The sequence below is a fragment of the Phytophthora cinnamomi genome, assembly GCF_018691715.1.
Source record: "Phytophthora cinnamomi strain GKB4 chromosome Unknown Contig131, whole genome shotgun sequence".
Classification (NCBI taxonomy): Eukaryota; Oomycota; class Peronosporomycetes; order Peronosporales; family Peronosporaceae; genus Phytophthora; species Phytophthora cinnamomi.
Genome location: NW_027151064.1, coordinates 514,400 through 538,755, shown reverse-complemented (window position 1 = coordinate 538,755; position 24,356 = coordinate 514,400). Strand labels below are relative to the sequence as shown.

At 57.6% G+C, this 24,356-nt stretch overlaps 11 protein-coding genes across 12 annotated transcripts; 7 read left to right on the top strand and 4 right to left on the bottom strand.

Annotated features, from left to right (window-relative positions):
• Nucleotides 1–4: 4 nt before the first annotated feature.
• IUM83_17685 (putative aquaporin) lies at nucleotides 5–976 on the top strand (the record flags this gene model as incomplete). The annotated part of the gene is made up of 1 exon (XM_067942648.1): nucleotides 5–976. One exon carries the CDS (start codon nucleotides 5–7, stop codon nucleotides 974–976), a length of 972 nt encoding a protein of 323 aa, XP_067779944.1.
• A 508-nt stretch (nucleotides 977–1,484) lies between these two features.
• Nucleotides 1,485–2,375, bottom strand: IUM83_17684 (the record flags this gene model as incomplete). 2 transcript variants are annotated; one of them, XM_067942646.1, is made up of 1 exon in its annotated part: nucleotides 1,485–2,375. In XM_067942646.1, the coding sequence occupies one exon, from the start codon at nucleotides 2,373–2,375 to the stop codon at nucleotides 1,485–1,487; it is 891 nt and encodes a 296-aa protein (XP_067779903.1). The 2 variants fall into 2 exon arrangements, with proteins under 2 accessions (XP_067779903.1, XP_067779904.1); XM_067942647.1 differs by having other exon boundaries at nucleotides 1,485–1,979.
• A 2,035-nt stretch (nucleotides 2,376–4,410) lies between these two features.
• Nucleotides 4,411–5,301, bottom strand: IUM83_17683 (putative aquaporin; the record flags this gene model as incomplete). Its single annotated transcript, XM_067942645.1, has 1 exon — nucleotides 4,411–5,301. The coding sequence occupies one exon, from the start codon at nucleotides 5,299–5,301 to the stop codon at nucleotides 4,411–4,413; it is 891 nt and encodes a 296-aa protein (XP_067779943.1).
• A 1,975-nt stretch (nucleotides 5,302–7,276) lies between these two features.
• On the bottom strand, nucleotides 7,277–8,215 carry IUM83_17682 (putative aquaporin; the record flags this gene model as incomplete). The annotated part of the gene is made up of 1 exon (XM_067942644.1): nucleotides 7,277–8,215. One exon carries the CDS (start codon nucleotides 8,213–8,215, stop codon nucleotides 7,277–7,279), a length of 939 nt encoding a protein of 312 aa, XP_067779942.1.
• An 897-nt stretch (nucleotides 8,216–9,112) lies between these two features.
• On the top strand, nucleotides 9,113–10,051 carry IUM83_17681 (putative aquaporin; the record flags this gene model as incomplete). The annotated part of the gene is made up of 1 exon (XM_067942643.1): nucleotides 9,113–10,051. One exon carries the CDS (start codon nucleotides 9,113–9,115, stop codon nucleotides 10,049–10,051), a length of 939 nt encoding a protein of 312 aa, XP_067779941.1.
• Nucleotides 10,052–12,029: 1,978 nt separating this feature from the next.
• IUM83_17680 (putative aquaporin) lies at nucleotides 12,030–12,920 on the top strand (the record flags this gene model as incomplete). Its single annotated transcript, XM_067942642.1, has 1 exon — nucleotides 12,030–12,920. The coding sequence occupies one exon, from the start codon at nucleotides 12,030–12,032 to the stop codon at nucleotides 12,918–12,920; it is 891 nt and encodes a 296-aa protein (XP_067779940.1).
• A 2,048-nt stretch (nucleotides 12,921–14,968) lies between these two features.
• IUM83_17679 (putative aquaporin) lies at nucleotides 14,969–15,865 on the top strand (the record flags this gene model as incomplete). The annotated part of the gene is made up of 1 exon (XM_067942641.1): nucleotides 14,969–15,865. The coding sequence occupies one exon, from the start codon at nucleotides 14,969–14,971 to the stop codon at nucleotides 15,863–15,865; it is 897 nt and encodes a 298-aa protein (XP_067779985.1).
• Nucleotides 15,866–17,563: 1,698 nt separating this feature from the next.
• Nucleotides 17,564–18,454, top strand: IUM83_17678 (putative aquaporin; the record flags this gene model as incomplete). The annotated part of the gene is made up of 1 exon (XM_067942640.1): nucleotides 17,564–18,454. The coding sequence occupies one exon, from the start codon at nucleotides 17,564–17,566 to the stop codon at nucleotides 18,452–18,454; it is 891 nt and encodes a 296-aa protein (XP_067779986.1).
• A 1,752-nt stretch (nucleotides 18,455–20,206) lies between these two features.
• Nucleotides 20,207–21,145, top strand: IUM83_17677 (putative aquaporin; the record flags this gene model as incomplete). The annotated part of the gene is made up of 1 exon (XM_067942639.1): nucleotides 20,207–21,145. The coding sequence occupies one exon, from the start codon at nucleotides 20,207–20,209 to the stop codon at nucleotides 21,143–21,145; it is 939 nt and encodes a 312-aa protein (XP_067779959.1).
• A 688-nt stretch (nucleotides 21,146–21,833) lies between these two features.
• Nucleotides 21,834–22,238, bottom strand: IUM83_17676 (Ankyrin repeat domain-containing protein 50; the record flags this gene model as incomplete). The annotated part of the gene is made up of 3 exons (XM_067942638.1): nucleotides 21,834–21,935; nucleotides 22,018–22,142; nucleotides 22,217–22,238. The coding sequence occupies 3 exons, from the start codon at nucleotides 22,236–22,238 to the stop codon at nucleotides 21,834–21,836; spliced, it is 249 nt and encodes an 82-aa protein (XP_067779960.1).
• A 1,185-nt stretch (nucleotides 22,239–23,423) lies between these two features.
• Nucleotides 23,424–24,212, top strand: IUM83_17675 (GrxB family glutaredoxin; the record flags this gene model as incomplete). Its single annotated transcript, XM_067942637.1, has 1 exon — nucleotides 23,424–24,212. One exon carries the CDS (start codon nucleotides 23,424–23,426, stop codon nucleotides 24,210–24,212), a length of 789 nt encoding a protein of 262 aa, XP_067779989.1.
• Between the last annotated feature and the right edge of the window lie 144 nt (nucleotides 24,213–24,356).

Genomic DNA, 24,356 nt, shown 5'->3' with positions numbered 1-24,356 from the left:
CGACATGGCTCCACTGCCGTCCGCTGCAATGGCCACGCCCGACGTGGCGTCGACCACCGTCACCGCCGCGCAGCCACTCGACGACTCGGCCGACAAGGTCGAGTGCGGCTACGCCGTGATGCCCACGACCCCGAAGGCCGCGCCGGCCATGCCGTTCGCCACCGCCTCCAGCCTCGCGACGAAACCGCAGGGCCTGGCCCGCTTCGCCGTGCAGAGTGTGCACGTGCGCGAGTGCCTGGCCGAGTTCCTCGGCACCTTCGTCATGATCGTCTTCGGCATGGGCGTGAACAACCAAGTGACCAACTCGCAGGACGCCAACGGCACGTGGCTCAGCATCAACATGTGCTGGGGCATCGGCGTGCTCATCGGCGTCTACTGCTCCGAGGGCGTGAGCGGCGCCAACCTCAACACTGCCGTCACGCTCGCGCACTGCGTGTACGGCCGTCTGCCGTGGTGGAAGGCGCCCGGCTACATGCTGTCGCAGCTGCTGGGCGCCTTCTGCGGCGCCTTCGTCATCTACGTCATGCAGTACCAGAACCTGAACGTCATCGACCCGCACCGCGAGACGACGCAGAGCAGCTTCGCCACGTATCCGAGCGCCAACATCTCCAACTACACGGCCTTCTACACCGAGTTCATCGGCACGGCCATGCTCGTGCTCAGCATCTACGCCATCACGGACAAGCGCAACCGTCCGGCGGGTCCCGTGGGCGCGCCCTTCGCCTTCTGCCTCATGATCATGGCTCTGGGCATGGCCTTCGGCATGAACACGGGCTATGCCGTGAACCCGGCGCGCGACTTTGGTCCGCGTTTGTTCACGTTCTGCGCCGGCTGGGGCTCCAAGGTCTTCACCACGCGCAGCTACTACTTCTGGATCCCGCTCGTGGCCGACTCTCTCGGCGGCGTGTGCGGCGCGGGGCTGTACCGCGTGTTGGTGGAGATCCACCACCCGCAGCCGCAGTCTCCGCTGCTGTAAGGGATGCCTTTACTTGAGGGCAGAGAGGGTATCCGCCGCGTGGGCGAGGGTCCCAGATAGAATTGAGTGTATGATAGAAGTCAACGAATAAATTATTATCGCATGTGCTGCTTCAGTAGCTTGTTCTGGTTTTGTTGGCGTGTCGTTCAGGTAAGCGTTGGTGCAGGTTGCCCTGTGGTAGAGTGAACTCGACCCCAACCCGATTCGTGGAATTCATTTTCATCGATGTTCATTGATACGGCATCGGCTTTCCCTGCAACGGACTCGGCCCTTTGGGTCGACATGACTAGAGAAGATGATCACGTGGGTGAAGGTGTGTACTACCATATCGAGTTCTCATTATCGTGGTTTCTCATTGAGAATTCCATCGCATCAACCTGGTTGATTCAACCACCAAATCTCTTCAAACACCAAGGAATTTGTTGTGCGAGAAAAACAAAGTCTATTTCGTGGTGGTACAGTCTACGATGGCGATACGCCACATTGTGCTATGCTATGCGAACCGAAGTTACTGCTGAGGCTGCGGGTGGTGCATCTCCACCATGACGCGGTACAGCCCCGCGCCCGCCACGCCACCGCACAGCGGAGCCACGATGGGGATCCAGAAGTAGTGGTTGCGCAGCGTGAAGACCTTGGTGCCCCAGCCCGCCAGGCACGTGAACAGACGCGGGCCGAAGTCGCGCGCGGGGTTGATGGCGTAGCCCGTGTTCATGCCGAAGGCCATGCCGAGCGCCCAGATGAGCAGGCAGAAGGCGAACGGAGAGCCGACGGGGCCCGCCGACTTGTTGCGCTTGTCCGTGATGGCGTACACGCCCAGCACCAGCATGGCCGTGCCGATGAACTCGGTGTAGAAGGCCGTGTAGTTGGAGATGTTCTCGCTCGGGTACGTGGACCAGCTTCCCTGCGTCTTCTCGCGCTCCGGGTCCACGACGTTCAGGTTCTGGTACTGCATGACGTAGATGATGAAGGCGCCGCAGAACGCGCCCAGCAGCTGAGAGATCATGTAGCCGGGCGCCTTCCACCACGGCAGGCGGCCGTACACGCAATGCGCCAAGGTCACCGCAGTGTTGAGGTTGGCACCGCTCACACCCTCGGAGCAGTAGACGCCGATGAGCACGGCCACTCCCCAGCACATGTTGATGCTGAGCCACGTGCCGTTCTTCTCCTCGGAGTTCACGACTTGGTTGTTCACGCCCATGCCGAAGACGATCATGACGAAGGTGCCGAGGAACTCGGCCAGGCACTCGCGCATGTGCACGCTCTGCACGGCGTAGCGCGAGGGGGCCTTGCCCTGCGACGCGGAGCCGGCCTTGGTCGTTTGCGGCGCGTCGACGTAGCCCGTCTCGACGTTGTCGACGAGCTCGTCGTAGGAGACGGCGGCGTCTTGCTTGGAAGCCATGGCGAAGTGAAGTGAGGAGGAGGTGTTGTTGTGGTTGGTCTGTGAGGGTGGGTGTGGTAGGATGCAGAGCACTATCTACTCGCGGCGGAGCGAATAAGTGAGTGCAGGACTTGCTTGACCCGTTGGAGGTGAAATGCAGAATGGGACTAGATCACGGCGAGCACTGCTCTTCGACTCACAAGCTGCTGTCCTTGGTCGGGTGTGAATCTGTGCAAGCAAGCCTGGGCCCGAGTGGAGATTAATTCATTGCCGATTACTTCGTGCGGTCGAGTTCCACTGCGTGTGCCTGTGCGCGTGTCTATCGGTTAGCTTAGCAGCGCAGTGTTGGGTGGGTGTCAGGCTATGAAGAGAGCACTTCACAATCGGGCTCGCTGGATCGAGCCGAGCCGGATGGCCGAGCCTGGATTTGCTTGTTAATTCACGCCCGGCTTCGTCCACATCTCGGCCACGGCGCTTGATCGATGTCTTTGCTGCCAGCTGTATGTAGGCCAGTCAGTCTATGCAGCTTCAGGCCACAGCGCGCGCGAAGGCTGTCTTGGTGTGGCGGCGGTGTTGACTGGCATCTGTGTCATGTGGCTGTCAGGTGCTGTACCGAGTGGCAACTCGATAGACACTGCCACTAGGTGCAGGCTAGTTGTACACTTTCTCACTACAAATACAAACGCTCACCTCAAGTGAACAGTATTCTAGATCTGGGTATTGTACTATTCAATTTGGATAGTTTAGTTCGCGCGAAACACGTGTGTGTTTGCACAATTTTACATGTTCGAGCGAGTCGACCACTACATGTACATACATACTTGCCTGTTAGAGACACCCCGCGAACTGCTCGATGGAATGGACGCTGCTGGTACGACCACTACATCTCTACACATTCCAAAACAGTCTACATCTCCGTAAGTTTAACACCCTACGCAATGATGTTCTCCGGCAGCAAGCACGGTCGAGCGGTGACTAACTTATTATGAGTTTGCGTGCTAAATCTTGTCGAACGCATTGGGGTAGTCGATGAGTTGTCACGATGGAGGCTTCCAGCAATGTAGGCTTTGTGTCTGCTCTAGACTAAAGTCTTCGCAAAATTAAATGAGGGTGCGTCGGATCTTTCAGCACGACGGTCGCGTGCGTAGTCATAACAAGTCGATATACACGTAAGACGCAAACACGCCGCCCTCGGAACGGAGCAGCAAGCTGCCACTCCATTGCCATTGGCAGGCCCACCACGACCGCCGGACCTCCAGCCCAAAATGGAGAACGACACCCGTTTTGGTTCGACTCCCAACGCCGTAGCAACCCGAACCGAATTGTGTGGTTCGGTCGGTCCGTGTCATTACGACAGCGAGTCGTGGTCGAGTCGCGATCGTTGATAGGCAGGATGCCAACATGTTGAGTGGTCATCGCGAGCGAGCGGTGTTTGGCATCATGAGCAAGCAACCAGGCGCACTCGAATCCAGTTCGCCCTCTTGGCCAGGAACTAAAAGGCCGAGTGCGATAGCGCGACGCGCTGTCCGTGCTGTCAAAACAAACTTTTTAATCTGCAGGTCACATTAATCTGCGGGTCACATTAATGTGCGGGTCGCATTAATCTGCGGACCACTCTCCATAGCCGACAACCTCCCTACACATACATTTTCGTGTTCAACCTGTTGGTGGCACGATCTAGCAAGCGGATACACGACCCGAGCAAACGTGAACTGGCATGGGTAGCTAGCTGCATGCATTACGAAACGACTCCGTCGACAGCCTTACGTTGCATTATGTACTACGAAAAGAAGTATTCGAGTAATTACAACCGAAAACTGTGCGCACAACGAATCGAATCGGAGCAAAGACCATTATCGATACTCAATTCACACCTCGACCATGTATCGCTGAGTCTTCCTTCCAATGAGACACCAAACCTAGCCAAGAAGTTCTCACTAACCTCAACGAACGCCCAGACTACATACGTAGTGCAACTAAAACATAAAGTCTATTTCGTGGTGGTACAGTCTACGATGGCGATACGCCACATTGTGCTATGCTATGCGAACCGAAATTACTGCTGAGGCTGCGGGTGGTGCATCTCCACCATGACGCGGTACAGCCCCGCGCCCGCCACGCCACCGCACAGCGGAGCCACGATGGGGATCCAGAAGTAGTGGTTGCGCAGCGTGAAGACCTTGGTGCCCCAGCCCGCCAGGCACGTGAACAGACGCGGGCCGAAGTCGCGCGCGGGGTTGATGGCGTAGCCCGTGTTCATGCCGAAGGCCATGCCGAGCGCCCAGATAAGCAGGCAGAAGGCGAACGGAGAGCCGACGGGACCCGCCGACTTGTTGCGCTTGTCCGTGATGGCGTACACACCCAGCACCAGCATGGCCGTGCCGATGAACTCGGTGTAGAAGGCCGTGTAGTTGGAGATGTTCTCGCTCGGGTACGTGGACCAGCTTCCCTGCGTCTTCTCGCGCTCCGGGTCCACGACGTTCAGGTTCTGGTACTGCATGACGTAGATGATGAAGGCGCCGCAGAACGCGCCCAGCACCTGCGAGATCATGTAGCCGGGCGCCTTCCACCACGGCAGGCGGCCGTACACGCAATGCGCCAAGGTCACCGCAGTGTTGAGGTTGGCACCGCTCACACCCTCGGAGCAGTAGACGCCGATGAGCACGGCCACTCCCCAGCACATGTTGATGCTGAGCCACGTGCCGTTCTTCTCCTCGGAGTTCACGACTTGGTTGTTCACACCCATGCCGAAGACGATCATGACGAAGGTGCCGAGGAACTCGGCCAGGCACTCGCGCATGTGCACGCTCTGCACGGCGTAGCGCGAGGGGGCCTTGCCCTGCGACGCGGAGCCGGCCTTGGTCGTTTGCGGCGCGTCGACGTAGCCCGTCTCGACGTTGTCGACGAGCTCGTCGTAGGAGACGGCGGCGTCTTGCTTGGAAGCCATGGCGAAGTGAAGTGAGGAGGAGGTGTTGTTGTGGTTGGTATGTGAGGGTGGGTGTGGTAGGATGCAGAGCACTATCTACTCGCGGCGGAGCGAATAAGTGAGTGCAGGACTTGCTTGACCCGTTGGAGGTGAAATGCAGAATGGGACTGGATCACGGCCTGCGAGCTGCTGCCAAGCCGATGCTGGCGATCGCAATGCTGCGGCGATTAATTCCTGACTACCGACTCGGTAACCGAGCGGTATTTTCTGCTTGGACGTTCGGTTTGGCCGCGTGTCTTTTGGGTTGGGATGGGCGACGAGCCGAGTCCAGGCATATGTCGGCTTGGGCTCGTGCTGCGAGCTCGGCTCGTAACGGACTGCCACCTGCCCTGTCACATGCGAGCCGACGGATAAAGCACGGTACCAGGGCCGATGCAATCCCCAACTCGTAGCAACACAGGAAAGCTCGCTCGGACACCGCCGCACCAAGAGTGCGAGGCTGAGTCACTGGAGCGTTACACTGCTCTAGGACGACGGCGGTGGCGCTGAGCGAGTGCAAGGGTGGTGAGACCGGTTATCGCCACGCGTTTCATTCTGGTGGCCGACAGCTCTCGAAGTCCGGCCGTGAGTTTTTAGTCACGCCGGCTCACGTCAGCACGCTGCGCTGCGCGTGTATTGCTGGCGGGTCGCTGGCTTAACGGTGGTGGTGGTGCGGAGCTAGCCGCCTGCGCTGCCCCGGCAGATTAAGTTAATCTCCAGGCATCAAGGATCGGACCGCTAATACCACCGCCGAAAAGCGCTTCGCCACCGTGATGCTTGCTCGAGTCGTGCAGAGCGCAGACGCAGGAGCGAGTCGAGTCGATACGAGTGTTAAGGGCCCTCAGTCGAGCAGACTGATTAAAACCGGCGGGCTGCCGGTCGCGCGACATGCCGGCGACTTGAGCACCATCAAATGCATCGAATGAGTGCACTGTGTAGTGCGGTGAGGTGGGTGGGTAGGAGAGGCCGCTCGACGACAGAGTCTGTCTGCCTGATAGACACGGAGAGAGGGGGATCGTCCGCTGGACCAGGCGAGGAAGGGTGCGATGCCCCTGCAGGCAAATTTGTGTGGCGGCCATGGCCGTCGCGTTTTGGCAGCGGCGGGTCCGTGTCGCTGCAGCGAAAACGGATATGACGAGCGCCGACAGGCTTCCTCGAGAGTGGCATCTGTCCGTGCCTTGCTTCAGTTCCTGAGCAAGCAACGTGCTGGCGCCGGCGCCTCTCTTGCGCGCGCCGCGTCTACGCCGGATTGTTTAACTCGACTAGAGCCTCGATCCTTGAGCCTCGCGTCTCGAGCCTTGCTCTGCGCTCTGTGTGCCATGAAACGCCGCATGCAATGGATGCATGGATTGGCGGGCGACCTCCGAAGAGCAAAGCCTCGCTGCTCGTCAACGCGAAAGATTGACATACCCAGCGTGAGGACGAGCACAAGCAAACTCAGACCGCACACTCTCTTAAGCCGGGCCGAGTCGAGTGCTCTCGGCAACGATCCACATGACGTGGCGCTGACAGCTCAGCTCAGCTCCATCTCGGTGGGGGCCCGATCGGGTGGCCTATAGTGTGTATATGGATTGGAGACGTTACCAATGGTAACTTACCATGAACGGCCGTCTCCGACGTCTGCTCAGAAGCGGTCACCAGAACGGCAGTGGTGCTGGCTCGGCGCGCCGATGCTGTCGCCAGACACCATCACAAACGACACCGTAGCCGCAAATGTATGGGGCGGCTTGTAAACTATATCTCTGGCGATAAGGTAAAAGCAGTGAGAGTTTGTACTGCGATGCGATGCAGCGAGAGACGGTAGAAAACCAAATAATCTATTACACGCTTTACAATCTATAAACTAGCGAGCGCTTGCGCTGCGCTGTGACGGGGGCGCTGGCTGCGCTCTGTGGGTTGGCTGCTCGGTTGGCCTTTGCTCTTCTCTTCGCTTCTTCGCTGTCACGCGTCGGCTCGCTCAAAGCAGCGGGCCCCGCGGGTGGTGGATCTCTACCAACACGCGGTACAGCCCCGCGCCGCACACGCCGCCCAGCAGGTCGGCCACGATGGGGATCCAGAAGTAGTAGTGGCGCAGCGTGAAGACCTTGGAGCCCCAGCCGGCGATGGCCGTGAAGATGCGCGGACCCAGGTCACGCGCCGGGTTGACGGCGTAGCCCGTGTTCATGCCGAAGGCCATGCCGAGCGCCATGATCATGAGTGCGAACGCGAAGGCATTGCCGTATTTGCCGGCGGGACGGTTCTTGGTGTCCGTGATGGCGTAGATGCTCATGACGAGCATGGCCGTGCCGATGAACTCGGTGTAGAAGGCTGTGTAGTTGGAGATGTTGTCCCGCGGGTACGTCGCGAAGCTGCTCTGCGTCGTCTCGCGGTTCGGGTCGATCTCGTTGAGGTTCTGCCACTGCATGACCCAAATGCAGAATGCGCCGCAGAAGGCTCCGAGTAGCTGCGAGAGCATGTAGCCGGGCGCCTTCCACCACGGCAGACGGCCGTACACACAGTGCGCGAGGGTGACGGCAGTGTTGAGGTTGGCGCCGCTGATACCCTCGGAGCAGTAGACGCCGATCATGACACCAATCCCCCAGCAAATGTTGATGCTGAGCCACGTGCCCTTCTCGAGCTCCGAGTTGGTCACTTGGTTGTTGACGCCCATGCCGAAGAGAATCATGACGAAGGTGCCGAGGAACTCGGCGAAGCACTCGCGCAGGTGGACGCTCTCGACGGCGAAGCGTGCAAGACCCCGCGGCTTGTCCTCGTTGGGGTAGAGCGGTGTGGTGGCCTTGGGGGTCACGGGCATACCGGCGTAGCCACTCTCGACCTTGTCGGCCAGGTCGTCGAAGCCCTGGACTTGGTAAGCGGGCGACACGCCGGCGGTCTGGTTGGACGGAGTCGGGGCCATGTCGGTGAAGCAGGCGGCGAGGGCTCGCTTGGTTGGGGGTTTGCTGGTGGAGGCGAAGGCTTGGCCAGTAGCAGGAGAAAAGCAGAATGGCACCTGCTCCGCGGCGGCTTCTGGTCGTGAGCCTTCCTTCTGCTATATTGATGAGGAGACAGAGCGCTCCTCGAAGTATCTAGTCCACAGGATGTCTTGCTTGTCTAGGTTGAAGTGGAACGTGCGTGTTTTTCGCGCTCGAATCTTACATTTTTGTAACGGATCCGTGTTGGATCGCGAGGCTGAAGCAGTCAGAGTGATGTTCAGTTCGGTCAGCGATGCCTGTCAGAGACACCAGGTTTGGCGATGGATAGTGCAGGTGATGCCCGGTTGCCTTCGTTTTCAGTATTTCTGAGCAATTCGTGGTCGTATTTTTTCGAAAGAGGGTGGCGCTCGTTATCATATTATGAATGCTGCGACTACTCAACCAAAGCGGGCTTTCGCCTGAGGCACAACGGCTGCCTAGTATGTTTTGACCAGGGAATTCAGCCTACGCAGGCAACGATCACGTTGGCCTTCTCCCGCACGCGTGCACTCAAACATGAATCGCTCCACGGCCCAACAGCATCGGCCTACGGCTGATTCGAAACTCCCTAGCAAAGAAACCGCCCTTGAACGAGTGGTTCGTACCCAGGCGCAATGACCACGCATCAAACACAAATTAATCCGGGGCCAACAACTTAGCTTGCTCGAGTCCAGCAAGCTCACTCCGCCGCGTCACCAAAGTAAGCAGCAGCAGCACCGCGCTCGCGACTAGAAGCCGCCGCGGAGCAGGTGCCATTCTGCTTTTCTCCAGCTACTGGCCAAGCCTTCGCCTCCACCAGCAAACCCCCAACCAAGCGAGCCCTCGCCGCCTGCTTCACCGACATGGCCCCGACTCCGTCCAACCAGACCGCCGGCGTGTCGCCCGCTTACCAAGTCCAGGGCTTCGACGACCTGGCCGACAAGGTCGAGAGTGGCTACGCCGGTATGCCCGTGACCCCCAAGGCCACCACACCGCTCTACCCCAACGAGGACAAGCCGCGGGGTCTTGCACGCTTCGCCGTCGAGAGCGTCCACCTGCGCGAGTGCTTCGCCGAGTTCCTCGGCACCTTCGTCATGATTCTCTTCGGCATGGGCGTCAACAACCAAGTGACCAACTCGGAGCTCGAGAAGGGCACGTGGCTCAGCATCAACATTTGCTGGGGGATTGGTGTCATGATCGGCGTCTACTGCTCCGAGGGTATCAGCGGCGCCAACCTCAACACTGCCGTCACCCTCGCGCACTGTGTGTACGGCCGTCTGCCGTGGTGGAAGGCGCCCGGCTACATGCTCTCGCAGCTACTCGGAGCCTTCTGCGGCGCATTCTGCATTTGGGTCATGCAGTGGCAGAACCTCAACGAGATCGACCCGAACCGCGAGACGACGCAGAGCAGCTTCGCGACGTACCCGCGGGACAACATCTCCAACTACACGGCCTTCTACACCGAGTTCATCGGCACGGCCATGCTCGTCATGAGCATCTACGCCATCACGGACACCAAGAACCGTCCCGCCGGCAAATACGGCAATGCCTTCGCGTTCGCACTCATGATCATGGCGCTCGGCATGGCCTTCGGCATGAACACGGGCTACGCCGTCAACCCGGCGCGTGACCTGGGTCCGCGCATCTTCACGGCCATCGCCGGCTGGGGCTCCAAGGTCTTCACGCTGCGCCACTACTACTTCTGGATCCCCATCGTGGCCGACCTGCTGGGCGGCGTGTGCGGCGCGGGGCTGTACCGCGTGTTGGTAGAGATCCACCACCCGCGGGGCCCGCTGCTTTGAGCGAGCCGACGCGTGACAGCGAAGAAGCGAAGAGAAGAGCAAAGGCCAACCGAGCAGCCAACCCACAGAGCGCAGCCAGCGCCCCCGTCACAGCGCAACGCAAGCGCTCGCTAGTTTATAGATTGTAAAGCGTGTAATAGATTATTTGGTTTTCTACCGTCTCTCGCTGCATCGCATCGCAGTACAAACTCTCACTGCTTTTACCTTATCGCCAGAGATATAGTTTACAAGCCGCCCCATACATTTGCGGCTACGGTGTCGTTTGTGATGGTGTCTGGCGACAGCATCGGCGCGCCGAGCCAGCACCACTGCCGTTCTGGTGACCGCTTCTGAGCAGGCGTCGGAGACGGCCGTTCATGGTAAGTTACCACTGGTAACGTCTCCAATCCATATACACACTATGGGCCACCCGATCGGCCCCCCACCGAGATGGAGCTGAGCTGAGCTGAGCTGTCAGCGCCACGTCATGTGGATCGTTGCCGAGAGCACTCGACTTGGCCCGGCTTAAGAGAGTGTGCGGTCGGAGCTTGCTCATGTTCGTTTTCACGCTGGGTATGTCAATCTTTCGCGTTGACGAGCAGCGAGGCTTTGCTCTTCGGAGGTCGCCCGCCAATCCATGCATCCATTGCATGCGGCGTTTCATGGCACACAGCGCAGAGCAAGGCTCGAGACGCGAGGCTCAAGGATCGAGGCTCTAGTCGAGTTAAACAATCCGGCGTAGACGCGGCGCGCGCAAGAGAGGCGCCGGCGCCAGCACGTTGCTTGCTCAGGAACTGAAGCAAGGCACGGACAGATGCAACTCTCGAGGAAGCCTGTCGGCGCTCGTCATATCCGTTTTCGCTGCAGCGACACGGACCCGCCGCTGCCAAAACGCGACGGCCATGGCCGCCACACAAATTTGTCTGCAGGGGCATCGCACCCTTCCTCGCCTGGTCCAGCGGACGATCCCCCTCTCTCCGTGTCTATCAGGCAGACAGACTCTGTCGTCGAGCGGCCTCTCCTACCCACCCACCTCACCGCACTACACAGTGCACTCATTCGATGCATTTGATGGTGCTCAAGTCGCCGGCATGTCGCGCGACCGGCAGCCCGCCGGTTTTAATCAGTCTGTTCGACTGAGGGCCCTTAACACTCGTATCGATTCGACTCGCTCCTGCGTCTGCGCTCTGCACGACTCGAGCAAGCATCACGGCGGCGAAGCGCTTTTCGGCGGTGGTATTAGCGGTCCGATCCTTGATGCCTGGAGATTAACTTAATCTGCCGGGGCAGCGCAGGCGGCTAGCTTGGCACCACCACCACCGTTAAGCCAGCGACCCGCCAGCAACACACGCGCAGCGCAGCGTGCTGACGTGAGCCGGCGTGACTGAAAACTCACGGCCGGACTTCGAGAGCTGTCGGCCACCAGAATGAAACGCGTGGCGATAACCGGTCTCACCACCCTTGCACTCGCTCAGCGTCACCGCCGTCGTCCTAGAGCAGTGTAACGCTCCAGTGAGTCAGCCTCGCACTCTTGGTGCGGCGGTGTCCGAGCGAGCTTTCCTGCGTTGCTACGAGTTGGAGATTGCATCGGCCCTGGTACCGCGCTTTATCCGTCGGCTCGCATGTGACAGGGCAGGCGGCAGTCCGTTACGAGCCGAGCTCGCAGCACGAGCCCAAGCCGACATATGCCTGGACTCGGCTCGTCGTCCATCCCAACCTAAAAGACACGCGGCCAAACCGAACGTCCAAGCAGAAAATACCGCTCGGTTACCGAGTCGGTAGTCAGGAATTAATCGCCGCAGCATTGCGATCGCCAGCATCGGCTTGGCAGCAGCTCGCAGGCCGTGATCCAGTCCCATTCTGCATTTCACCTCCAACGGGTCAAGCAAGTCCTGCACTCACTTATTCGCTCCGCCGCGAGTAGATAGTGCTCTGCATCCTACCACACCCACCCTCACATACCAACCACAACAACACCTCCTCCTCACTTCACTTCGCCATGGCTTCCAAGCAAGACGCCGCCGTCTCCTACGACGAGCTCGTCGACAACGTCGAGACGGGCTACGTCGACGCGCCGCAAACGACCAAGGCCGGCTCCGCGTCGCAGGGCAAGGCCCCCTCGCGCTACGCCGTGCAGAGCGTGCACATGCGCGAGTGCCTGGCCGAGTTCCTCGGCACCTTCGTCATGATCGTCTTCGGCATGGGCGTGAACAACCAGGTCGTGAACTCCGAGGAGAAGAACGGCACGTGGCTCAGCATCAACATGTGCTGGGGAGTGGCCGTGCTCATCGGTGTCTACTGCTCCGAGGGCGTGAGCGGTGCCAACCTCAACACTGCGGTGACCTTGGCGCATTGCGTGTACGGCCGCCTGCCGTGGTGGAAGGCGCCCGGCTACATGATCTCGCAGGTGCTGGGCGCGTTCTGCGGCGCCTTCATCATCTACGTCATGCAGTACCAGAACCTGAACGTCGTGGACCCGGAGCGCGAGAAGACGCAGGGAAGCTGGTCCACGTACCCGAGCGAGAACATCTCCAACTACACGGCCTTCTACACCGAGTTCATCGGCACGGCCATGCTGGTGCTGGGCGTGTACGCCATCACGGACAAGCGCAACAAGTCGGCGGGCCCCGTAGGCTCTCCGTTCGCCTTCTGCCTGCTCATCTGGGCGCTCGGCATGGCCTTCGGCATGAACACGGGCTACGCCATCAACCCCGCGCGCGACTTCGGCCCGCGTCTGTTCACGTGCCTGGCGGGCTGGGGCACCAAGGTCTTCACGCTGCGCAACCACTACTTCTGGATCCCCATCGTGGCCCCGCTGTGCGGTGGCGTGGCGGGCGCGGGGCTGTACCGCGTCATGGTGGAGATGCACCACCCGCAGCCTCAGCAGTAATTTCGGTTCGCATAGCATAGCACAATGTGGCGTATCGCCATCGTAGACTGTACCACCACGAAATAGACTTTATGTTTTAGTTGCACTACGTATGTAGTCTGGGCGTTCGTTGAGGTTAGTGAGTACTTCTTGGCTAGGTTTGGTGTCTCATTGGAAGGAAGACTCAGCGATACATGGTCGAGGTGTGAATTGAGTATCGATAATGGTCTTTGCTCCGATTCGATTCGTTGTGCGCACAGTTTTCGGTTGTAATTACTCGAATACTTCTTTTCGTAGTACATAATGCAACGTAAGGCTGTCGACGGAGTCGTTTCGTAATGCATGCAGCTAGCTACCCATGCCAGTTCACGTTTGCTCGGGTCGTGTATCCGCTTGCTAGATCGTGCCACCAACAGGTTGAACACGAAAATGTATGTGTAGGGAGGTTATCGGCTATGGAGAGTGGTCCGCAGATTAATGCGACCCGCACATTAATGTGACCCGCAGATTAATGTGACCTGCAGATTAAAAAGTTTGTTTTGACAACACGGACAGCACGTCGCGCTATCGCACTCGGCCTTTTAGTTCCTGGCCAAGAGGGCGAACTGGATTTGAGTGCGCCTGGTTGCTTGCTCATGATGCCAAACACCGCTCGCTCGCGATGACCACTCAGCATGTTGGCAGCCTGCCTATCAACGATCGCGACTCGACCACGACTCGCTGTCGCAATGACACGGACCGACCGAATCACACAATTCGGTTCGGGTTGCTACGGCGTTGGGAGTCGAACCAAAACGGGTGTCGTTCTCCATTTTGGGCTGGAGGTCCGGCGGTCGTGGTGGGCCTGCCAATGGCAATGGAGTGGCAGCTTGCTGCTCCGTTCCGAGGGCGGCGTGTTTGCGTCTTACGTGTATATCAACTTGTTATGACTACGCACGCGACCGTCGTGCTGAAAGATCCGACGCACCCTCATTTAATTTTGCGAAGACTTTAGTCTAGAGCAGACACAAAGCCTACATTGCTGGAAGCCTCCATCGTGGCAACTCATCGACTACCCCAATGCGTTCGACAAGATTTAGCCCGCAAACTCATAATAAGTTAGTCACCGCTCGACCGTGCTTGCTGCCGGAGAACATCATTGCGTAGGGTGTTAAACTTACGGAGATGTAGACTGTTTTGGAATGTGTAGAGATGTAGTGGTCGTACCAGCAGCGTCCATTCCATCGAGCAGTTCGCGGGGTGTCTCTAACAGGCAAGTATGTATGTACATGTAGTGGTCGACTCGCATGTTTGATTCGAACATGTAAAATTGTGCAAACACACACGTGTTTCGCGCGAACTAAACTATCCAAATTGAATAGTACAATACCCAGATCTAGAATACTGTTCACTTGAGGTGAGCGTTTGTATTTGTAGTGAGAAAGTGTACAACTAGCCTGCACCTAGTGGCAGTGTCTATCGAGTTGCCACTCGGTACAGCACCTGACAGCCACATGACACAGATGCCAGTCAACACCGCCGCCACACCAAGACAGCCTTCGCGCGCCGTGGCCTGAAGCTGCATAGACTGACTGGCCTACATACAGCTGGCAGCAAAGACATCGATCAAGCGCCGTGGCCGAGATGTGAACGAAGCCGGGCGTGAATTAACAAGCAAATCCAGGCTCGGCCATCCGGCTCAGCTCGGCTCGGCTCGATCCAGCGAGCCCGATTGTGAAGTGCTCTCTTCATAGCCTGACACCCAACACTGCGCTGCTAAGCTAACCGATAGACACGCGCACAGGCACACGCAGTGGAACTCGACCGCACGAAGTAATCGGCAATGAATTAATCTCCACTCGGGCCCAGGCTTGCTTGCACAGATTCACACCCGACCAAGGACAGCAGCTTGTGAGTCGAAGAGCAGTGCTCGCCGTACTCCAGCACCATTCTGCATTTCACCTCCAACGGGTCAAGCAAGTCCTGCACTCACTTATTCGCTCCGCCGCGAGTAGATAGTGCTCTGCATCCTACCACACCCACCCTCACATACCAACCACAACAACACCTCCTCCTCACTTCACTTCGCCATGGCTTCCAAGCAAGACGCCGCCGTCTCCTACGACGAGCTCGTCGACAACGTCGAGACGGGCTACGTCGACGCGCCGCAAACGACCAAGGCCGGCTCCGCGTCGCAGGGCAAGGCCCCCTCGCGCTACGCCGTGCAGAGCGTGCACATGCGCGAGTGCCTGGCCGAGTTCCTCGGCACCTTCGTCATGATCGTCTTCGGCATGGGCGTGAACAACCAAGTGACCAACTCGGAGGAGAAGAACGGCACGTGGCTCAGCATCAACATGTGCTGGGGAATCGGCGTGCTCATCGGCGTCTACTGCTCCGAGGGCATCAGCGGCGCCAACCTCAACACGGCCGTCACGCTCGCGCACTGCGTGTACGGCCGCCTGCCGTGGTGGAAGGCGCCCGGCTACATGATCTCTCAGCTGCTGGGCGCCTTCATCGGCGCCTTCGTCATCTACGTCATGCAGTACCAGAACCTGAACGTCATCGACCCGAACCGCGAGAAGACGCAGAGCAGTTGGTCCACGTACCCGAGCGACAACATCTCCAACTACACGGCCTTCTACACGGAGTTCATCGGCACGGCCATGCTGGTGCTCAGCATCTACGCCATCACGGACCAGCGCAACCGTCCGGCCGGTCCCGTGGGCGCTGCGTTCGCCTTCTGCCTCATGATCATGGCTCTGGGCATGGCCTTCGGCATGAACACGGGCTATGCCGTGAACCCGGCGCGCGACTTCGGTCCGCGTTTGTTCACGTTCTGCGCCGGCTGGGGCTCCAAGGTCTTCACGACGCGCAACTACTACTTCTGGATCCCGATCGTGGCGGACCTGATGGGCGGTGTTGCCGGCGCTGGTCTGTACCGCCTGCTCGTGGAAATTCACCACCCGCCGCTCCCGCACCAGAACTAATTAGTTGTTAGTTAGTTGTAGGTAGTAGTTGGTGTGTTGGAATTAATAGAAATTGCCCGTAGTTTTTCAGTTTCTGTTTTTTGTTGGTTTGAAGTGGATTGGTGAAAGATTGATTTGAACTGGTGATCCTGGTGCCAGACGAATACAGTACGGTATGTCAAGAAATGCCCCAAATTGCCCATGTGGTGAGCTCGGAGACTGCAAATGAGTTGATTGCAGTCGCCGAGCTCACCACATGGGCAATTTGAAATGAGCGGACTGAGTTCAATTTAGAAGATACTTTTAGATTTGCAAGGTAATTCTGGACGTTATAGCGGGCGATGTGCACTTGCACGACTGGTATATCCTGGAATCTCGTGTACGGTTGATCGTTGCCAACAGTGTCACTCACTGCTGGCCAGGCTATCAGTAGATATCGAGTTTGAGCAAGCGTCGTGGGAGCATTTTAGTCAGAACGAGATCCCTCGCGCGACTGGATCGTGTATGGGACAGAGAGTGCACTAACGGCGTGCCGTTTGCTTGCTCAAATTAACGCATAGAGACGATTACAATCTTACATAGTGTCTACTGTGAAAACACTCGGTATTTTGCGATTGACAAAATGTGAAGAGTGCTTGTATTCTCTGAACATGCTGACTTGGTCGATACGATCTTGCAGTTTTGATGCAACTCGACGCTGATAGACCTGCTAACGACGTGATCTACAGTATCGTGCGATGCGGTGAGATGCTTTCTTTTGGGAACCTGGTTTAAACCATCTCTGCATCAACCACTGCAATACACGGTCGATCGGACCCCCATGCGTATTATGCAGGAAAGACTACAATCTACCAACCACTCATGTCCGCTACGCCAACAGCCTCTTGTGCATGCACCTACTTAACTATGCTGGTTTTAAGTTACCAAACATACATGCAACATTCGTAGGTATGATATACCAAAGCGCCGAAATACATATACTAGCGCTGTGAGGTCTTGATGAGAATTCAATGCTGGAACCGCTACTACCGGCGGAACTTCGGGAGGTCGTCGCTTCAGTTTACATGGTCTATTAAAATTCACCGCCGAAAGTGCGAGCACATCGCTCCAACACTACAGCACCATACCACGACAAAACGTATCTCCGGTTCTTCCTTCTCTGACGAGAGAGGTGATCAACTGCATGTGCGGCTATCAACGGAACACGTATTCTGTAGGACGAGTAGTGTTGAGGTGTTTTCCTGCTGCAGGACTCCTGCGTGCCGTGGTTTCTCTACAGAAATCGGTAAGCTCATTGTGTCGTAAAGCGCCTGTGACAGGGCCGAAGCGTGACATTTGACTGTCAAATCTCCGCCGAGAGGCAGCCGCAGCATGCAAACCGGGTCGCATCGGGCGCAAACAAAGATGGTGTGGTCCCAATCCCTTGCTGGCTCTGCGATCTGAATCGACGGGGTGGTGACGCTACAACATCCCCAGAGAAACGCGCTTGGCGTGCGCCCCATGCAGCTGTGCAACATGGCCTGAAAGACGTCAAACCAACAACCCGAAATTAATCTTTAACCGCTTAGGGTGCGCGTCGCTGCGCGCGTGGGAGCGTGCCGTGACTTCCACATGCTCTACTCCATCGGGGCCCTGGATCCTTTGCATTGGCCCCACCTCCATCCTTGTCATTCTCAATTTTCCTCATTGGCAGTCAAGTCTTCACCACTCCAGCTCCCAATGACCCCTTCGATCCAAGACTACGACGCTGCGGACAAGGTCGAAAGCGGCTACGGCGGCATGCCTGAATCGCCTAAGACAACAACGTTCGTCCCCAAAGAACGCACCGGCCTGGCCCGCTTCGCCGTGCAGAGCGTGCACATGCGCGAGTGCTTCGCCGAGTTCCTCGGCACCTTCGTCATGATCGTCTTCGGCATGGGCGTGAACAACCAGGTCGTGAATTCCGAGGAGAAGAACGGCACGTGGCTCAGCATCAATATGTGCTGGGGAATCGGCGTGCTCATCGCTGTCTACTGCTCCGAGGGCATCAGCGGTGCCAACCTCAACACGGCCGTCACGCTCGCGCACTGCGTGTACGGCCGCCTGCCGTGGTGGAAGGCGCCCGGCTACATGATCTCTCAGCTGCTGGGCGCCTTCATCGGCGCCTTCGTCATCTACGTCATGCAGTACCAGAACCTGAACGTCATCGACCCGAACCGCGAGAAGACGCAGAGCAGTTGGTCCACTTACCCTAGCGACAACATCTCCAACTACACGGCCTTCTACACGGAGTTCATCGGCACGGCCATGCTGGTGCTCAGCATCTACGCCATCACGGACCAGCGCAACCGTCCGGCCGGTCCCGTGGGCGCTGCGTTCGCCTTCTGCCTCATGATCATGGCTCTGGGCATGGCCTTCGGCATGAACACGGGCTATGCCGTGAACCCGGCGCGCGACTTCGGTCCGCGTTTGTTCACGTTCTGCGCCGGCTGGGGCTCCAAGGTCTTCACGACGCGCAACTACTACTTCTGGATCCCGATCGTGGCGGACCTGATGGGCGGTGTTGCCGGCGCTGGTCTGTACCGCCTGCTCGTGGAGATCCACCACCCGCCACTCCCGCACCAGAACTAGGAGAAGAATAGATTGTAGACTGTAAAACGAATACAGTATGTTTTGAAAGGTATTGTAGCGGTCATAGTCATTGTGTGAAGTAGCTGAGCACTGTTGGTACACATAGCGAACCGTCTTCATTATTGATGAACGTGATGCGGCGCATTGGAATGAATTCTACTAGTGCAAAGGATAATGTTGTGTTGTTTCTTGCGTTGTCCTCTTTGCACACTCCTTCAGTATTGGATACTTCTGTGTGGCGACGTTTTCCGGCAGCGTAACAGCGCCAGACAGCTGTGTCTTTGACAAACGGCGTTTCGAGTCGAAGCTACCGACTCGACACCGAGCAGCACGACAGCTCGCGTTTCTTGGTTCTTGCATAAAATGCGGCCGCGAGCGCCGCGTCGTGGGAACTGATCGATGCGTTTGTTTGTTCTCCCTGACCTGCAGGCTCAGAGCTCTGAAACCTGGCTCCAACGAAGCCGTCGGTGCACGACTGAAACTTCGCGGAAAGACAAGCGGGGCAGGGATCCTTTTGACAGATCGGCGGTGTCCTGTCCTGCGCAGCATGGAGCGACTTGGGTTGTCTGGGTCGGTGATATAAGTGAGTAAGCGAGGTGGCTCGGCTCAATTGCGGCCTTGGGTTGGTGCAGGTCGTCTCGACGAGTGGCCCCCATCGCGTTGCTTGCTAAGGAATAGGCTTGGAAAAACATAAATACGGCGGATGCGTGACTCGGTGACCAGCGGAAGTCACTTTTGTCAGATTCAGCGCGGTTTTTAATTGGAGTCCGAGCCTTTCCTTTGCTGCCTTTGCTTTGCTATGAAGTAAAAAACGATCTCTGTGAACTACTGTAGAAAAACTCAAATCCGCGAGGAAGTAGGAGCCGTCTCAGGGGCTTCAACACATTTTCCCTCTTCATCACAAGCTAGAAAACATCAGGTACTGAAAACCAGTTGATCCGTTCAGGTATGCCACATTGCACGTCATGTTGGGGACAGTCAATTGGATCCTAGTATTGAACACTTGGCCAGTGCTATCGGTTAGTGCAGGTAGTGTATCCTATCCTGCACGGGAAAGCAGTCTAGTCAAACTGCTGAGAGTGCATCGTTCTACCTACAGACGCAAAACCCTTTTGCGAGTGTCCTCTATCACCGATTGCTTCTCTATCGCACAAGTGATCTCACCCATAAAGGCCAGTTCGCAGCGATCTGCACGTGGTGTTACTTCCTCAAGGAGGATCATTTTGAAGTTGTCGATCTGCATTTAGCTCTATTTGTCCTAGGCAGCTTCACACTTGTAAAAATCGGCACAATCGAGGCCATACATCGGCTTCATTCCACTCGTGAAGGTTCTGATACCTCCCAGCCGGGGAAGCGTTTGGTTTACGTGTTCTAGCTCGCCATGCTTGACTGGGCCTCGATTATGGCAACCGCTCCAGCATAAATACGCGGCGTCGGTACAACACCAAGCAGCCATGCAAGTCAGTCAACGCCTTAATTGTCAGCGAGCGAGTTATTAAGGCGCCGAATTAATGCTGCGTCGCCCGGTTGAGATGGGCGGCCCCGTTGTGCGTGCGACTGAAGCTGCAGTTTCCGTGGCGCCGCGAGGACAAGTGTTTGATCGCTTCCTGAGTATTCGAGGTCGCTATCGATGCCACACGTCCAGTCAACTAGACCGCAGTATCAGTGGCGGCATCCGTGCTTGCCCTCATCCCAGCCTCATTCTGCATTTTACCATCTCCCGGTCGATCGGATCTCCTGCTTCCAGCAACAATGGCCCCGCTCCCGTCTACCCAGAACCCAGACGTTGAGGCTGCCCCCATCCTCGCTGAGCCTCTGGCCATGAACGACGACTTCGACAAGACCGAGAATGGTTACGCCGGCATGTCCGCAACTCCGAAGGGTAGTGTTGCGTACCCAGAGCGCACCGGCCTGGCCCGCTTCGCCGTGAAGAGCGTGCACATGCGCGAGTGCTTCGCCGAGTTCCTCGGCACCTTCGTCATGATCGTCTTCGGCATGGGTGTGAACAACCAGGTCGTGAATTCCGAGGAGAAGAACGGCACGTGGCTCAGCATCAATATGTGCTGGGGAATCGGCGTGCTCATCGCTGTCTACTGCTCCGAGGGCATCAGCGGCGCCAACCTCAACACGGCCGTCACGCTCGCGCACTGCGTGTACGGCCGCCTGCCGTGGTGGAAGGCGCCCGGCTACATGATCTCTCAGCTGCTGGGCGCCTTCATCGGCGCCTTCGTCATCTACGTCATGCAGTACCAGAACCTGAACGTCATCGACCCGAACCGCGAGAAGACGCAGAGCAGTTGGTCCACTTACCCTAGCGACAACATCTCCAACTACACGGCCTTCTACACGGAGTTCATCGGCACGGCCATGCTGGTGCTCAGCATCTACGCCATCACGGACCAGCGCAACCGTCCGGCCGGTCCCGTGGGCGCTGCGTTCGCCTTCTGCCTCATGATCATGGCTCTGGGCATGGCCTTCGGCATGAACACGGGCTATGCCGTGAACCCGGCGCGCGACTTCGGTCCGCGTTTGTTCACGTTCTGCGCCGGCTGGGGCTCCAAGGTCTTCACGACGCGCAACTACTACTTCTGGATCCCGATCGTGGCGGACCTGATGGGCGGTGTTGCCGGCGCTGGTCTGTACCGCCTGCTCGTGGAGATCCACCACCCGCCGCTCCCGCACCAGAACTAAGTTTTCGAGTAGCACAAGCACCTATACTACATAGAGAACAAGACACGCCGGTGATGACAACGTCGCTGTGCGTACCAGGCAGAGTCATTAGGATTGAGAGCGTTTCGCGCTTTTGTAGGCTTGGAAAATGACACTTACGCTTTCGTCTTACTTTTTTGGTGGGGTAGAAATGGCTTCTCCGCGCGCGTCGTACGGGGTCAATGTCGCCTTCTGCAGAAACCCTGTTGTCGTCAGTGTCTTGTCGGAAGAACGAAGAATCGGTCGAACTCCCAGCTTCTTGGCCACCACATTACCCAACAGGCGAGCACAGCGTCCATTTCCGACGTGATAAGGATGAATAAAAAAACACCAACGCAGCGAAGGCATAGTAGACGGGTGCAAGAGGCCGCTTCTGCCACCGAGGCCCTTCATTTATCACGCCCAAGTAGTTGTGGAGCGCCCCAAAAACCTCGCCAGCAGGAAGGAACACGCGATGCAATCCTGGTGCTTCGTATCCGACAGCGGATACCAAGCGAAGGACGCCAGCTTGCTGCCTTGACGCACGAAGAAGGCACGCGTGCAGTGCAACTAGCTGCTCCATATCAACCATGGACGTATTGTTTTGGACAGTGTTGTTGATCACTTCGAGCATATCGTTCCAGGAACCCCGGGATGCACCGTAGTGAGCAGGCCCAATAGCATCAAAGAGCTAGCTCATGGTAAAATTCAGTGGCGTGTAGATGTGGCCACAGGCTTCAATAGCTTCGCGGTTACAGAAATTATCGTATTCGTTTTCCACATCGAGCAAGAACTGCAAGTACGACGATCGAACACACACGCAGGTAAGAAGAGAGTATCAAATCAGAAGTCATAGTAACCAGCAGACGTCGTACCGCTTTCAGTTTTCGATAGACTGGAGACCGGAGACCTCCAGCACCTCCAAAACACTGAGGGTCGGTTAGAGGGGGGCTTACTGTTAGCGGGGTCGCACTTGGTAGCAATCCTGGGTGAGCGTGGCCTATTGTAGAGTTGGTCAAGCGCCACGTCGGTCAGTTGTTCTCTATACGTACCATATACGAGCAATTGACGCACCCGGAACGTTGTACTTGCACAGGATGCATTCTACCCCCGCCCCTCGGATGAGATATTCATCGCTTCATGACGAGGAATTGGACCAGTTCCTTCGGTCGAGGTCTGACCCCCGATACTCTCATTGAGAACATAGAGTAGGTAGTTGACTTCGCTGAGCACGGGACCTTCCGGTAACCGAGTGTAAGTACTTCAAGTAGTGCTTGAGGTGCGCCGGGAGAGCCTCTTTGGTCCCAATGTCGCCTTTCGATGACTTTATCACGCTATTATAAGCGCTTAAAAGCGCTTCCTCAGCCAGTATTTTCTCGATGCGAAACTTGTTTGCTGGGACCAGAACATCTCCAAACGACCCACCACGTGCAAACAACACAAGTTCTTGCAGTACAGGGATCACTGCCACGTGATCTTCACTGTGCATCGACGTCGCGAGCTGGTGCACGGGGTTGAACAAGCGAAGTTGCAGCGCCAGCCTGACAGTGTCGATCTGCGAGGACGAATTGATGGGGCTAATTGCCGCGGCCAGAGAAGCACAATAGCGAGAACGACGAACACTCTCGTATCGGTCCGTAGCTGCGAAATGTGCGTCCTGTAGAAGAGCCAACATAACTCGTGCAGCTTGAACAGCATGCTAAATGCATTGCAGTCGTTGCTGAATGGGAGGAGAGACGGCGCTGTTTCCAACGTGTTGGCGCGGCGACGTCGTGCAGGCCATGTGCGGCGGCCAGGAGTCAGGGTCGACGTGCTCCGAAGCCAGGAAAATGGATTGTGAACAGGGCATTGAAGCACTGCGTTGGTGACTCAAACCACGACCTGTATAATGTTGGCTCGGAATGGCCGGTGGTTTAACAGCGATCTCTACTTCAAGGTTCTCCGTAGGAAGAAAGTGCCAGGCCACGCCGTCGTCGGATCCGATTGCGCAGGCACAACCAAAACCTCGCTCAACGTCCAACGCGATGACTTATATCTCACGCCGCAGAGTGGCGGGTGGCGCCCGAGTCAAGTGGGCTAAAAAAGGCAACAAAACTTCAAGTTGCCTTTTTGTGCAAGTACACTAACTAGTGTCACATACACATTTTTGGCGCTTCAAAGACGTGCACTGCTGCAGCATGGACCATGGACCACCACAACTTGTGGCACAAGCTCCACACTTCCAGCGGCACCGCCAGCAGTTAACGTTAATACCACCAGACCAGCTAATAGAAATTGCATCATGTCGGACATGGCCAAGATCGGGGCGGCCGTGACGGTGGGGGCCGCGTTGGGCGCCGCCGTCAAGTCCATCTGGGGCCTGGCCCGCGTGGAGACCATCTCGCCCACGGGCTCCAAGAAGGAGAAGCCCGCCGTTACCTTGTTCGTCTACGACCACTGCCCATTCTGCGCCCGGGCCCGCGCCATCCTGGGGCTCAAGCAGGTGCCACACGAGCTGGCCTTCATGGCCAGCCACGACGAGACCACGCCCGTGGAGCTCGTGGGCGCCAAGCAGGCCCCCATCCTGCTGCTGCCCAGCGGCCGGGCCTTCGCCGAGAGCATGGACATCGTCCGCTACGTGGACGAGCACTACGGTGGGCCGGCCGTGCTGGCCCCCGCCTCGGGCCGCGAGGACATCAAAAAGTGGGTCGAGGCGTCGGCCCACGTGATCCACGCACTGTACCACCCGCGGGCCCACAAGGCCCCGTTCGCCGAATTCGCGCAGCAGGAGAGCAGGGACTACTACCGGGCCAAGAAGGAGGAGAGCATGGGCTCGTTCGACGAGGCGCTCAAGCGCTCGCCGCAGCTCGTGGAGGAGGCCAACCGGCTGCTGGAGCAGCTGGCCGCCATGTTCTACTCGCAGCACTCGGTGAACAAGGCCCTGGGCTACGACGACATCGACCTCTTCGGCCGCCTGCGCTGCCTCACGCTCGTGCGCGGCATCAAGTGGCCGTCCAACGTGCGCGAGTTCCTGGACCACATGGCCAAGGCCGGCGACGTCCCGCTGCTCGACAACATGGCCATGTACTAGGAGCGAGCAGCTACAGTAGAGTGAATTCGCTGAGGACCCTGCTGCCTTGAAGCCGCAGCCAGATTAGCCAACTCGAGCATGATTACATGAATACGTGAATACACACATAAATCTTATTAACTCGCTTACTTGGTCGTGTGCGAG